Source organism: Sminthopsis crassicaudata, chromosome 2 (assembly GCF_048593235.1).
Source record: "Sminthopsis crassicaudata isolate SCR6 chromosome 2, ASM4859323v1, whole genome shotgun sequence".
Taxonomy (NCBI): Eukaryota; Metazoa; Chordata; class Mammalia; order Dasyuromorphia; family Dasyuridae; genus Sminthopsis; species Sminthopsis crassicaudata.
Window position 1 is genome coordinate 570,767,537 of NC_133618.1, and position 13,846 is coordinate 570,781,382.

General features: G+C 35.7%; 1 protein-coding gene across 5 annotated transcripts in view; it reads left to right on the top strand.

Moving 5' to 3' along the window:
* The window catches only part of CEMIP (cell migration inducing hyaluronidase 1), a 230,515-nt gene that overhangs the window by 145,278 nt on the left and 71,391 nt on the right, over positions 1 to 13,846 (top strand). For all 5 annotated transcript variants that reach the window (XM_074295247.1, XM_074295246.1, XM_074295249.1 and 2 more), the window contains 5 exons: positions 4,613 to 4,683; positions 6,743 to 6,838; positions 8,725 to 8,846; positions 10,895 to 11,027; positions 11,869 to 12,060. In XM_074295247.1, the coding sequence (XP_074151348.1) occupies positions 4,613 to 4,683; positions 6,743 to 6,838; positions 8,725 to 8,846; positions 10,895 to 11,027; positions 11,869 to 12,060 (614 nt within the window). The remainder of the gene's footprint in view (positions 1 to 4,612; positions 4,684 to 6,742; positions 6,839 to 8,724; positions 8,847 to 10,894; positions 11,028 to 11,868; positions 12,061 to 13,846) is intronic.

Sequence of the window (13,846 nt, forward strand, 5' to 3'; positions counted from 1 at the left end):
GAAAAATAGGAAAAACAAAGTTGCAGGATAAAAAAGTTACAGGAAAAGTACAACCTAAAATACTTTAGATAATAATAGAAACATCTCCTGAGTGAGAAAAGTAGAGAAGGACAAAACCTTAAGAGAAGTATTTACCAAGAAAAGAAATGAAATGGTCAAAGAAATCAAAAAGTGGGGGAGGAAGAATATCCACAATAAATAGATTTATAAATGAAAAGAAACAAAAGAAGAAATACAAAAAGAAAAAAAATAGCACTAATAGTTCTATGAGCATCTCTAAATCATATAATCATTAATACAAAGTTGAAAGGGACCTCATAGGTTAACTAGTCCTGTCCTCTCATTTTATATATGAAAAATCTGGGCTCAGAGAGGCTTGCCCAAGGCTACATAAATAAAGATCTGAGGTAGGATTTGAATCCATATCCTTTGACTGAAGCAACATCACTCTTTTTACTACACCATGTTGCATCCCTTGAAGGGAATACACTAAATTTACCAACAGGTGAGCAAAAGAAGGAACTAGTATTGGGGAAGAAAAACATTAAAGGACATCAATTAAGAGAGATTTGTCATCCGAAAAAAGAAAAAAAAGGAATAACTCAGAATTAATCTAGAGATTTAGTGGTACACCAATCTAGGGATACTTTATAGATCTAGATAAAATGTTGATCAAAGTCATGGAAGAACAAATTGTTGGTGGTATTTTAAAATCAAGTGAAATTGTGAAAAAGTAAAATGAGAAAGGAGGTCTCTTCTTCTAGAGCTTGGATTACTCTACAGTATACTAATTATTGAGATATAATAGAATTTTAAAAAGAGAACAATAGATAATTAATAGACTAGATAATTCTTTATATCAGAACACAATGAAAAATGAATTCCACTTATTGTTGCTATTAAACCCACTCATCCAAACAACCAAAATTATCAAAATTGTGGAAAGCGTATTAAGAACTATAGAATCAGAGAATTGCTAAAATCTGGAAATCATCTGATTCCAACCATTCATTTTAGAAAAGTGAGATCATGTTCTATGTAGGATCATAGAAGGGTAGGGTAGGAGGAACCTTAATTCAGTACCTTCATTTTATAGATAAAGAACATGAAATTCATAGTGATGAATCATTTTATAGGACTGGGAACTCGGGTCTCAACTTTCTCTGCTCAATGTTCTTTCTATGATAGCATGGCACTAATTAGTGGCAGAATCAATACTAGAGGTCACCTGGCTGCTGGTTTAGTATTCTTTCTTTACATCATTCTCTTTTCTGAAAAACATTTTGGTTCTATAAGTCTGTCCAGATGTTAACTATTTAAACTAATTTATGCTAATAGAAAAGAGCTAATAGCCTTCTGAAGGCAGCATGGTCCTATTAGTTGGAATTCCAAACCAGATTAGTGAAAGATAATTCTATGGCAAATTGGTAAGAAAAATATTTGGGCCTTAAAATGGCATCCTTCAAATCATATTTGGACTTTGTCTCTGATTATACTATTCAGTATGGGATTCATATAAATGTATTTGTTTGTAGGCTAGACTGAAACAATGGTATTTAGTACCATGGTTTTCAAATATGACAATTATGATCCCTATCCTCAAGATTTTCTTCTACTTACTAAGTTCTATGTGCTTTTAGTTTTTCCATATCTGAAGGACATTCAGCTCAGTCAGTAGAATTGACTAATATTCAATAATTCTGAGTCTCAAATTCAAAGTTTTCTAAGAGTGAGTGATTCAAGGAAGCTTAATGATAGGTAGATGTAGTAGAAGACCACCAGATTGGAAGCCAGAGCTGAGGTCTCACTCTGCCTCTATCATTAACTAACCATGGAATTTGAAACAGGCTGCTTCATCTCTCTGCATAAAATCATCCCTAGATGATCTCAGATTCAATAAACATGCCTTAAGAGCCTACTGTGTGCCAGGCATTAAGCTGAGGTCCCTTTTAGAGCTAACATTTCATGAGTCTATACTTAAAACTATAGATGTTCAAAAAACGGAATTGATTCTCTCAGGTGGTAATAAATTCTCTGTCACTTGTGTCTTCAAAGGAAGAACTGATGGCTTCTTAAGGAGGTTGTAGATAGAAATACTAATCAGGTATAAGTTGAACTTGATCTATGAGGTTCCTTTTAACTCTGAACTTGGAAGTTTTATGAAAAATAGCTGCATCTCATTGTTCCTGGGACAGAAATGATTATCATTCTTTAGAAATAAGCCTCCAGAGACTCAAGTGAATGAAATGAACAAAAACATTAAGCATGCTTTCAAACAAAAAAATGTCTTCATAAGAAGTTTTTTCCTCTTAAGAATGCCCTTCAACCTTGTTTTTCAGAAGTATTTTGGTCATGGGATTTTTCAACTTTGGAAAACTCTCTCTCTCTCTCTCTCTCTCTCTCTCTCTCTCTCTCTCTCTCTCTCTCTCTCTCTCCCTCTCCCTCCTTTCTGCACTCCCTTCATCTCTCTCTCTCTCCCCCCTCTCTCTTTTTCTCTCTCTCTCCTCATCTCATACACACACATGCACACACACACACATACATACACGTACATACACACATACAAACACACACACACATATTCCAACCAGCTTACAGAGTGCACTAGAATCATTTCTCCCACCCTTCTGTCCCACTCCTTGTTGGAGATAGATCACAGCTTCCCAGTGCCTCTGGCGCTGGAAGTGCCGGAAAATTTTCCAGTTGACACATCTGGCATACTGGCAGGCTCCTTGGGGAGTTATGTTGGTGGTCAGTAATTTCCCTTCTGGTTGTCCTAGAGTTAATCTGCTGTTAAGCTGGTGGGCAGGCCTTGGGCCAGGGAAAAACAATTTTTCTCTCTACCAACAGGGTTTCTTTGTTTATAACATAAATCTTGAATTTTTGTGAAGGGGAATAATTGTAGATTGTCAATGAGATATATAGGTCAGATAGAAAGGGATGAGCCATCTTTCTTATCCAACAAGGGAGCATGGTAGGCTTTTTAAGAGTACAGTGTTTCCTTTAAGAGCTAGTCTGAATCTTCCATACAAAGGGCTGCTGACACTGCCTATTTCTTCCTTCCTCCTTAAAAATACTCTTATCTTACAATCTCAATTCTATAGAACTGATAATGAAACGCATTCCCCTTTTTCTGATAGAGAAGTGGGGGACTTTAGATGTGGGTACTGTCAACATAGTATTTTCTATGTTGCATGGTTTTGTTTGTGTGTTTTCTTTTATTATAAGGAGGGGCTCAAGGATGGGGGTGTTCAAAAGAAATTGTAGTGGTACAAAAAAGAAAGGTCAAAGCAAAATATAAACAAATATCTTATTTTTCAAACAATTTCCTAAGGGTTCCAGGGCCATGCAAACTCCATGGAAAGGTTTGTGATTTGTTAAGATCAAGTAAATAGAGTATTCAGAGAGGCAGCCAGCAAGGAAGACTTTGCTCTGGCTTCTTCTCACCTCCTGTCAATGGTACCCTCTGGGCCATGAGGTGCACCTTTTAGAAGGGATCTGCTTTTGATGTGAAAAAGTTAGTTGAGAAACTTGATCTTTGATCTAGGATCTCTAGTCAGGTTAAAAGGAGTATTTGAAATATCATTCCCCTAGGGAAGTGGGATGTGGGCTGCTCTCTATCCACAGTTAACAATGACTTTTCTTCTATTTTTACTGTTACTTGGCATTCACTAATTTTCATTGGTGTCCAGGCTGTGCTTGAGCAGAACAACATGAAAAACAAAAGTGGAGTTTCTTTCTCATTAAATCCAATTGAAAGACAATGAATCTCTGAGTATTATATAGAGCCCATGGAAGCCTCCTTTCTCAGTGCTTCCCTTGGACTGGCATTTTCTGGCTTTTCAAAAGACTGACACTTTAATTTTTGATCTTTACAATTGTGGAAAATAGTTGGGAGCAGAAATTGAAGCTCACAAGTCTTAGATGCCTTGTTCAACATCACAAACTGAGAGCCAAGAGTAGAAACCATGGTGTTTGGTTTTCTTTTTTTTATGGTTTGGTTTGGTTTGATTTTGGATCCTAGACCTACTTTGGATGTACATGCAGAACTCTAGAAGTCTGTTAAGAGGTATATTAAGATATAGGGCAAAAGTTCTGTACTTTCATCAGAGTGACATTTATGAGTAGCATGCATACTCTTGTCATTCCAGTGTCTAGTCAGGAGTATTAATTCATCTTTTGTATTCAGGAGTGGAATCTTGGGATTGATGGGAAAAATAAAACAGTAGAGGAAAGTGAGAGTAAAATGGCAGTCAAGGCTCAATTCTAAAGAAATATAATCACTGATTTTTCTTTCCAAAAAGGAGGGGAATTTTAAAAGTCAACTAATCCCAAGGAGATCCTTGAGGGTTAGATCACAGGATCATAGATTTAGAGCTGGAAGGAACCTTTGGGATCATGGGATCATCTGTTTCAATGACTGCATTTGATAGATGAGGAAACAAATGCCTAGAAAATCTAAGTACCAATATTGGCATGGGTTAGGATTGGGATTCAGCTCTTTTTTCTTTAAATTTATCCCCTTTTCCACTATTCCATTCAGTCTTATTTTGAAGTACTGATTTAAATCCTCCAAACATAACAAAAGGGTACATTTTTCATTTTTTTCCAGGCATCCTTGGAGTTTCCTGACTGTGAAAGGAGATCCTTCATCTTCTGTTGAAGACCACATTGAATATCAAGGTAAGTCATAAGATTGGCTAAGATGGGTTAGGTTCTCTTCTTTTCAACTCTTAATGACCACTTCTTGTAGGTACAAAGTGTAGTACACTTCTTGTAGATTCTAGAGGAACGTGGAAGTTCTTCTAGAAAGCCTTCAGTCCTCAATGTCTCCTAACTACTAACTATAGGATATTGTAGGAAAGGAAATAAGAGAATCAAATTGGATCTGGTTTTGAATGTATGCTGCATTGCAGTTACCTTAGTTCAGAATATAGAATTCAAGCCTCCTGAGGGCAGGAACTATTTCATTATTATCTTTGTGGGGAACTGGGTGACAGTAGATTGAATCTGACTTGGACTTAGAATGGCTCAACTTTGAAGTTTGCTTAAGATATTTTTAAATAAAAATCACCATTTCCCTGATCCAAAGCCTATATGGGAACCTAAATAATGTGGAAATTCCAGGCACCATGAGCTAATGCAATATTTTTTTTCACAAGAGAGCTTTTGGGCACCCCTCAAATCACACCATATACTCAGCTATTTTCTTGGCCTAATAATGGTTATCCAGCAGCCAAGAAAGATCAATGCCTTGATCCATAGCAGTACAGTCCAAAAATACTGTTTCTCCAAAGATTTAGAAGAACAATTTCATCATTCTTCCTACTTGTAAGGCAGGAAGTTAACAGCTTTTCTCAAGATAAAAATATTTGCCTGATACTTAGAAGCTCCTTGAAAACAGTACTTTGTATTCCTCCAGTGTTAGAATAAGTTGTAGCATTCATTCTTTCAAGCAACATTTATTAAAATGTCTATGATGGATAAATACCTGTTTGCTCTAGATATTTAGGAAAATGCTAAGACACTTTCATATTTCAATTTCATAACAGGAATAAAGCACAAATACAGGTAATTTGAATACATGTTTGCATTAGAAAAATAAAAAAGCACATGTGAGGTCATATGAAAAAAAGACATTCCTGATAGGGGATAAAGGAAAACTTTACAGAGGAAACATTTGAGTTGTGTTTTAAAGGAGGAAAACAGTTTCAACCAATAAAAAAGAGGAAAGAACATTTCTAGCACAGGGAACAACATAAGCAAAACAAAGGAGAAAAACATTTATTCTGTTCAGTTTAACAAACATAAAGTGAATGAATGGGAGTACAAAGTTGGAAAGACAGGGTAATACCAGACTTTGGAAGATAGGATGCAAGATAAAAAAATATTTACTTTATTGTGTAGACAAGAAGGAACCATTGAAAAATTTTGAGGTGACATGATCCTGTATATGCATAGCAATATGTTATTGTTTATCCTTCATTCTCAAAGAGGGTAATATCAGTGAGGTGATGTCATGACATACTCTGTCTTTTGGGGTGTTCTGTTGCTCTAAAATTTGTGCAGAGTCATTATTTAAAAGAATTTCAAGAGATTTGGGGAAAGGTTGGGTTAATTCCTGCCTTTGCTCCACATCTTGGCTCCACTTCCCAAATGCTCTTAAAAGCTTTTTTTTTTCTTTTGGATCTTTGAACCCTCCCAAGATATCTTGGGGTTTACAGACCAGATTTCTTTCTTAAGAACAATGCCTTAAACCAAAACCCACTCTGATTCTCATTGATTGGGCACCAATAGGTCCCAGACCAAACCCTATTTGGTCATTGCTTAGATCCTGATTGATTCAGAGTGAATGTAAATAGCAATCATTTCTGCTTTGGTCAAAACCCTGAAGGTATTTCCCCTCCCCATCCATTTATTCATTTATTTATTTATTTACTTTTTTTTTTTTTTTTTTTTTGACTTGGTGAAAGAGGAGATTCTTTGCCTCAATTGCTACCTAGACTTAATCACTGACTTTAAAGGGATAAGTCTGTCAGTGATATAAAGGGTGGAATGTTGGAATAGTGAGAGTATAGCACAAGGGATGCTTAATAAATGTTTATCAAATAAATGAATGATCTAATCAATTACTGCTCAAATGAGGGAGGACCTTTTGTATCATATTTGTCATTACTTTTAATGCCATATTCTATTCAAATCGAAAAATGTCAGTTACCAAATTATCTTATCCTTTTAATAGGTCACCGAGGTTCAGCTGCAGCCAGAGTTTTTAAACTATTCCGAACTGAAAATGGGGAACATTTCAATGTTTCTTCATCCAGTGAGTGGGTGCAAGGTAAGAAATCTATGCATTTCAGAACTCAGGAAGCCCCAGAGGCACAATTCAACCACAGAATGAGGTGTTTTTGCTCTAGCCATGTTTTTCCATTAGATGAAGGACCTCATACTGAGCTTTCTAGTCATTATAAATTGAACTTTCTTTCACCAACAATTATTTCTACCAAGATCACACTTACTCCACAGCATAAGTCAGTGTTTCCTTTCCTTGCAAAGAATTAAATCTCTCCTTGTTACTGTACACATGAAGTTCTTCCCTTGAGGCCTTTCCCCCCTTTTTCTTTCAAGTAACAATCAAAACTTCAATTGATAATTCAGTTGAAGATTAATTTGTGAAGGCTCTTACTAGAAATTTGGGAAACTAGTCAACCAACCAACTCTTGAAACTGGTAGATAAAATTCCTAACCTATAGACTTGGATAGCACTACACTCACGTGTGTAACATTCACCAAAGAAGGTGACAGACTCAAAAACAAAAAACCTCAATGGCAGCCCCTTAACAAAGCAACTGTTGGACTTTTTGGCATAAAGTTGTGCTGAAAACATTTGTCAGTGCAGTGTCCAAGCCTAACTTTGACTAAAGGGACCTTTACTGTCCAGTCTCAATCTTTTTTATGCTTCTAATTTTTTAAAAATAATAGCTTTTTTATTTTCAAAACACATGCAAGATAGTTTTCCACATTCACTCTTGTAAACCCTTGTATTCCAAAATTTTCTCTCTTCTTATCCCCCCACGCAGCAAATAATCCAATATTACATGTATTAAACATGTGCAGTTCTTCTATAGATATTTCCACATTTACCAGGCCTTTCTGAAATCATTCTGCTGATCATTTCTTATAGAACAATAACATTCCATAACATTCATAACATAGCTTATTTAGCCATTCCCCAACTGATGAGCAGTTTCTTACCACTACAAAAAGAGTTACTACAAATACATATGGGTTCTTTCCCCCTTTTTTATGATCTCTTTGGGACATAGATTCAGGAGGGATACAAATCCAATACTGGATCAAAGGGTATGCACAGTTTGATAGTTCTTTGGGCATAGTTTCAAATTGTTCTTCAATAATTGGATCTGTTCACAACTCCACCAACAATGTATTTGTTTTCCCACATCCCCTCCAATGTGTCATTATCTTTTCCTGTCATCTTAGCCAGTCTGAAAGGTATGTACCTCAGAGTTGTCTTAATTTGCATTTCTCTAATCAATAGATTCAATTGATAGATTTAGACTATTTTTTCATGTAAGTAGAAATGGCTTTAATTTCTTCATATGAAAATTGACTGACCATTTACCAATTAAAGAAAGGCTTGTATTCTTATAAATATAATATAATATTTAATATATATATATATTTATTTAATATATATTATTTAATATATTTAATAATATTTAATATATATAAATTAATAATATTTAATATATATAAATATAATATTCTTATAAACAATATAATGAATGCAAAAACTTTGCATTTCATAATGTTCTTTAGTTCTTCTTTGTCCTTAAATTCCTTCCTTCTCCATAGGTCTCTGAGATTATTCTCCTAATTTGCTTTATATCTAAACCATTTCAACTGTATCTTGGTATAGGGTGTTAGTTGTTGGTCACTGCCTAGTTGTTGCCATATTATTTTCCATTTTTCCAGGAAAATTTGTCAAATAATGAGTCCTTATCTCAGAAGCTGGAGTCTTTGGGTTTAACATTAAATTCCTATAATCATTGACTATTGTGTCTTGTGAACCTAACCTCTACAGGTTTCTTAGCCAGTACCAAATGATTTTGCTGACCACTGCTTTATAATAGAGTTTTAGGTCTGGTCCACCTAGGTCTCTTTATTTACATTCCAGTCTTATTCTTTTTTTTTTGTTTCTAGATGTGGAATGGACAGAGTGGTTTGACAAGCTTGAAATGACTCCATCAAAAGATGGAGAGAAAATTTCAGATCTGAGGGCAGCTCATCCAGGAAAAATATGTATTCGTCCCATTGATATCCAGGTATGACCAGAGAGATATTCTATTCTTCCTATAAGATGAAAATACTACTGAACCACACACACAGTTAGTGGAAAGTGTGCTCTGAGGGCTTCCAGTGATGCTAAGAATTAATGTGGTATGGAGAGAGAAGCTGTGAAATGTCATACATACTATATATGTGTGTGTGTGTATATATATATATATATATATATATATATATATATATATATATATATATATATAGAGAGAGAGAGAGAGAGAGAGAGAGAGAGAGAGAGAGAGATTGGGAATAGGTCTGTTATTTCATTAACATATGTATGAAATATGTGTATTATATATTATATTTACATGTCATATCTAAATCTATAATGTATGTATTGTCATTTATATGTATGTATGTATATATGATATATGTATATAAGTACATACACATATATGTGTATATGTATATATATTATATGTATATCTACTACATACATAGTATATAAGTAGAGGCTTTCTATCAATGCAGCTTAGTCCCTGCTCTGTAACTTAATAGTCTTAGAAACTTACCCAGGGCCTGAGAGTTTAAGTAACGTTCTCAGAACTACATTGTCAGTATGTGTCTGTCATGAACACCTGAATCCTGGTTTTCCTGGTTTCAAGGTCAGCTCTCTATCCAATATGTCATGCTGCCACACACACACACACACACACACACACACACACACACACACACACACACAATATATATAAACAATGCATTAGTAGAGGGGGTTGTGTGTATGCATATACATATATATATATACACACACACACACATATATATATACACAGATAGATAAAATGCGTATATATAGAATATATTTTGAATATTACATATAACACAGTATTATATATACATATACATGTGTATTCATATATACATAAATATATATAATAGAATCATAGCTTTAAAGAGATTATAAATAAATAAATGATAAAAATAAAGAGATTATAAATAAAAGAGAATATAAATAAAATTAGCAAGTGGGTTCAGAGTAAATTTGTAGAATAAGAGAAAAACCTGGCCTTTGAATCAGAAGATCTGAGACTAAATCCTACTTCAAACATTTAATAACTCAAACCATGAACAACCCATTTAACCTCTGACTCTGTATCTATAAAATAAGATGATTTTGTCCATTCTACTAATTTCACAAGGTTGTATTGAGGAAAGTGCTTAGAATAGACTATATAATGTGAGTTATTATTATTGTTGTTGTTGTTTGGGGATGAGGAATCAGGTAGATATGAATAGGGCTGAACGTTCAAGAGAAGATGGATACCTGAAATCTGGGAAGAAGTATGATGGGAGGTAGGTTGGAGAGGCATGTTGCCCATTGGTGTAGGGTAATAATATTTCTACAATACTGACTGCAGAGTGATGTATGCTTAAATTCTGGCCCTAGAGAAAAATATCCAGAAAGGATTCTCCCATCCTTTATAAGTTAGTCTCTACTCCACAGCTTTTCATGGCTTCCCCACAAAGATGAGGACTATTTATGACTATTGTGGTCTTAAGATCTCTCTTTAAACTTATGATAGGCTTTTGCAGTTTGAATCTCATTTAACCTCATATGAACGTGCTTTCCTTTTGAGTGAAAAAGGGAGGGAAAGGCAGACATTCACTGAATCCAAAATAACCTTTCCCCAAAAGTACAATCTTATTTTAGATTTAGGTTGGTTACATTTATCCCTAACCATAACCCCCCTTTTCCTCAGACTGCAACAGCTGGCAGTCCCTACTTCAAAATCACATGCCTGTGATGATTGTGGGACCAAATTCAAACACATCTCTCCTTTGGACACTGGTGACTGTGGGTGACCCTGTGCATGTCCTTCAATCATCAAGCGCCTTCATCTTTTACTTCTGAATAACAGAGATATAATATGGTTACTTGTCTCCCAGGGATACTAACAAGAATAATAAGAATAAGCAGGAATAAATAGCTTTTTCACAAAAGACTATCTGTTTGAGGTTCATAATCTTCTTTTTTCAAAGAAAAAAAAAAAAGGTTTATGGACTGTCATTTTTATCTTTATTCTAGGCCACTACAGTGGATGGAATTAACTTAACCACTGAGGTCGTCTACAAAAGTGGCCAGGATTACAGGTTTGTGTGCTACAATAAGAACAAAGCCTGCCAGAATTACCGAGTGAGGTTCCTATGTGGTAAATCGGGTAAGTGGTCTGTTTTGTGAAGCTGGGCTTTGGAAGGAAAAAGTCAATTACAGCTCTGTTTCTTAAGTTGGCAGTTCTCAGAGAGCCGGGGTCAGCCACCTTGAGTTATTAGCAGTGTCAGGCGGCCCCTCTTGGGCTCCCTTTCTGTGGCACAGCTCTTGTGACAACAGTAGTTGTTTAAGACATCACAGGACAGTGGAGAGAGCTGGCAAGGGTTTTGAGAACTCCACCCCATCCACACAAGCCTTTCAGGAAGGGGAAGGGCCAGGCCTTAAGAAAGTAGGCATCCAATGTGCAGAAATGACCCTCAGATCACTAAGATTTCAGAAGCAATCCTATCTTTTGTAGCTTTCATTTCAAACAACACTGCTCCCAAAGGTGATCATTATAAGTGAATTTTAAATGGTTGGTTTGTTAAAAAAAAAAAAAAAAGGCACTCAGCATCTTCCAAAAAGCAGTCATTAAGCAAAACATCTCCTTTTGGGGAAGACATTTATTGCTACTGTAAATAACAGTTCAGAGCAACTATATTTTTTTTAAGTCATGGAGCTAAGTGGGTGTGGTGAAATAACCCCACTGAAAGCCACATTTAACTTGAACTTAAGAAGTTAGTGGAAAATTCCCTTGCCAGTAGCTAATGAATGGATCTTTCTTGGTTGGGTTTTTGTTGACTTCACAAAGCCTAAACCAAGACCACAATGAGGTGAGCTAGATAATTTTGTTTTGGATGGGCAAACCTGCAATTGTATTAATGGAGGGAGGCAGGAAGGCAAGGGCAAAGCAATTTGAGAGGTGACAAAGAGTTAAATGAAAGGCTTGATGGTTCTCTTTGATTTTACAGTGAGACCCAAACTCACCATCACTATTGACACCAATGTGAACAGTACAATTCTGAGGCTAACAGATAATGTTCAGTCATGGAAAGCTGGAGACACCTTGGTCATTGCTAGCACAGACTACTCCATGTACCAGGCTGAGGAATTCCAGATACTGCCCTGCAAAACTTGCACTGCCTATGAAGTCAAAGTGGCAGGTAAGCTTTATTTTGGTCCTCTCTGGACTCAGCTGAAATGAAATGTGGAGGGCCTCAAATTGACTAAACATTATCCAAAAAATGATGTAGAGTTTTCCATCACTTTAGAATTTTCCATCTTCCTTCCCTGCTTTTTACTTCCTATGCTTCAGCTTGAGTGAGCTGGAATTTATGTTGTGCAATGTTAATTTCTAATAGTATTGGATTTACTTCAAATTGTAGCCTCGCGGAATTTAGAATGAGAACAAACTTTCTTCAAAGGCAATTTCATCTGTGTTTTGGATTAGGAGACTGAAGCCAAATTTCTGCTAATCATTGCAGACATATATTCACTCACAAGCTCATGTCCATCTAGAATTCAGAGACTGATTTTGCTTTTTCTTTGCATTTAGCATAGTGCCTGGCACATATAGTAAAAGCTTTAAAAGCTTATTGATTGACTGATTGATCAATCCATTGGAGATGGAGTAGGACACTAATCAAGTTTGGTAGTTAATTTGGCAATACTCTATAGACAGCCATATCTTATTGACTGTGAAAAATCCACATCCCACCATTGTGGGAAGACTCTCAGTCCTTTATAATTCTTCTTGACCTTAGGAGAGTATTGCTCAATATCCTTCTGAATAATATACACATAAAATCATTGATGGTGGTCTTTTAGGCCTGGGGAAGAGACCCTGAGCAGCAAGTGAATAATTAATAATAGCTAGTAATTACATAGTTCTTTAAGTTTTGCAAAAAATTTTGTTTATTTGATCTTGACAACAATCTTGTGAGGAAAGTGCTATTAAATATCCCTATTTAATAGATAAGGAAACTGAAGCTGAGAGAGGTTAAATAATTTGCCCAAAGTTACATAGTAAGAATCTGAGGCAGAATTTGAATCTGGATCTTCGTGACTGTAAGTTCAGTGTTCTCTCCACTACACCATGTCCCAGGTTTACAAAGACAGAAGCAGGATTCTGAAAAAGAGCCACTGTTTCCATACATGCCTGATACATAACCGGAGAATATCTTTGGTGCTGGGATTACTTGGTTCTTTGACAATATGGAATGTGAGCAAACTATTAGACAATAAGTCAGATTCCTACTGTGTTAGCATTGTCACTGCCTGAGAAAAGGGATCAGAAATACATTAGCAATAGAGCCCTAAAAATACACTGCTGTTATCAATCAAATCTGATGGAATATGAATTCTATCATATGATAGTTTCCCTTTAAAAGCACTAATTTTTAACTTTGCCTATGAAGTTCAATTAATGATGTGAAGTTGAAAACCTTAAGTTTTCACAAACTATTCGGAGAAGAGTAGCCCTAGGTTTAGTTTGTGGCCAAATAAATCTCTCTCAAATAAAGTGGGGCCTCTACCTTTCATGGCTGGACTAAAATGCAGCTTTTCATTGGGAATAGTATTTATTAAGACTTAGAATTTTTTACCTAAAAAATAGGATGGGAAGCCACCCACTGCAACTGAAAAAAAAAAAAAAACCAGGACAAAAGGAGGGCGGTTGTGAGAATGAAACTCAAGCATTCATTATAAGAGATGTGTAGCAGGGGATCAGGAAAACAACCACCACTCACATCAGCCTTAGCTCTTGCCCTTCCCTGGGTGTTAATGTTTTCTTTTCAGATTAAATGGGTATGAAATGGATTAAGCCTGTTTGATGTTTTGTTTAGTTTTGTAGTTGGACTTCATTTATCAGTTCAGCATAAAATAGGGAGGAGAAGAGGAAGGAAAGAGGGGCTGTGGTGCTAGGGTTAAACAGGATGGAACACAATGAAG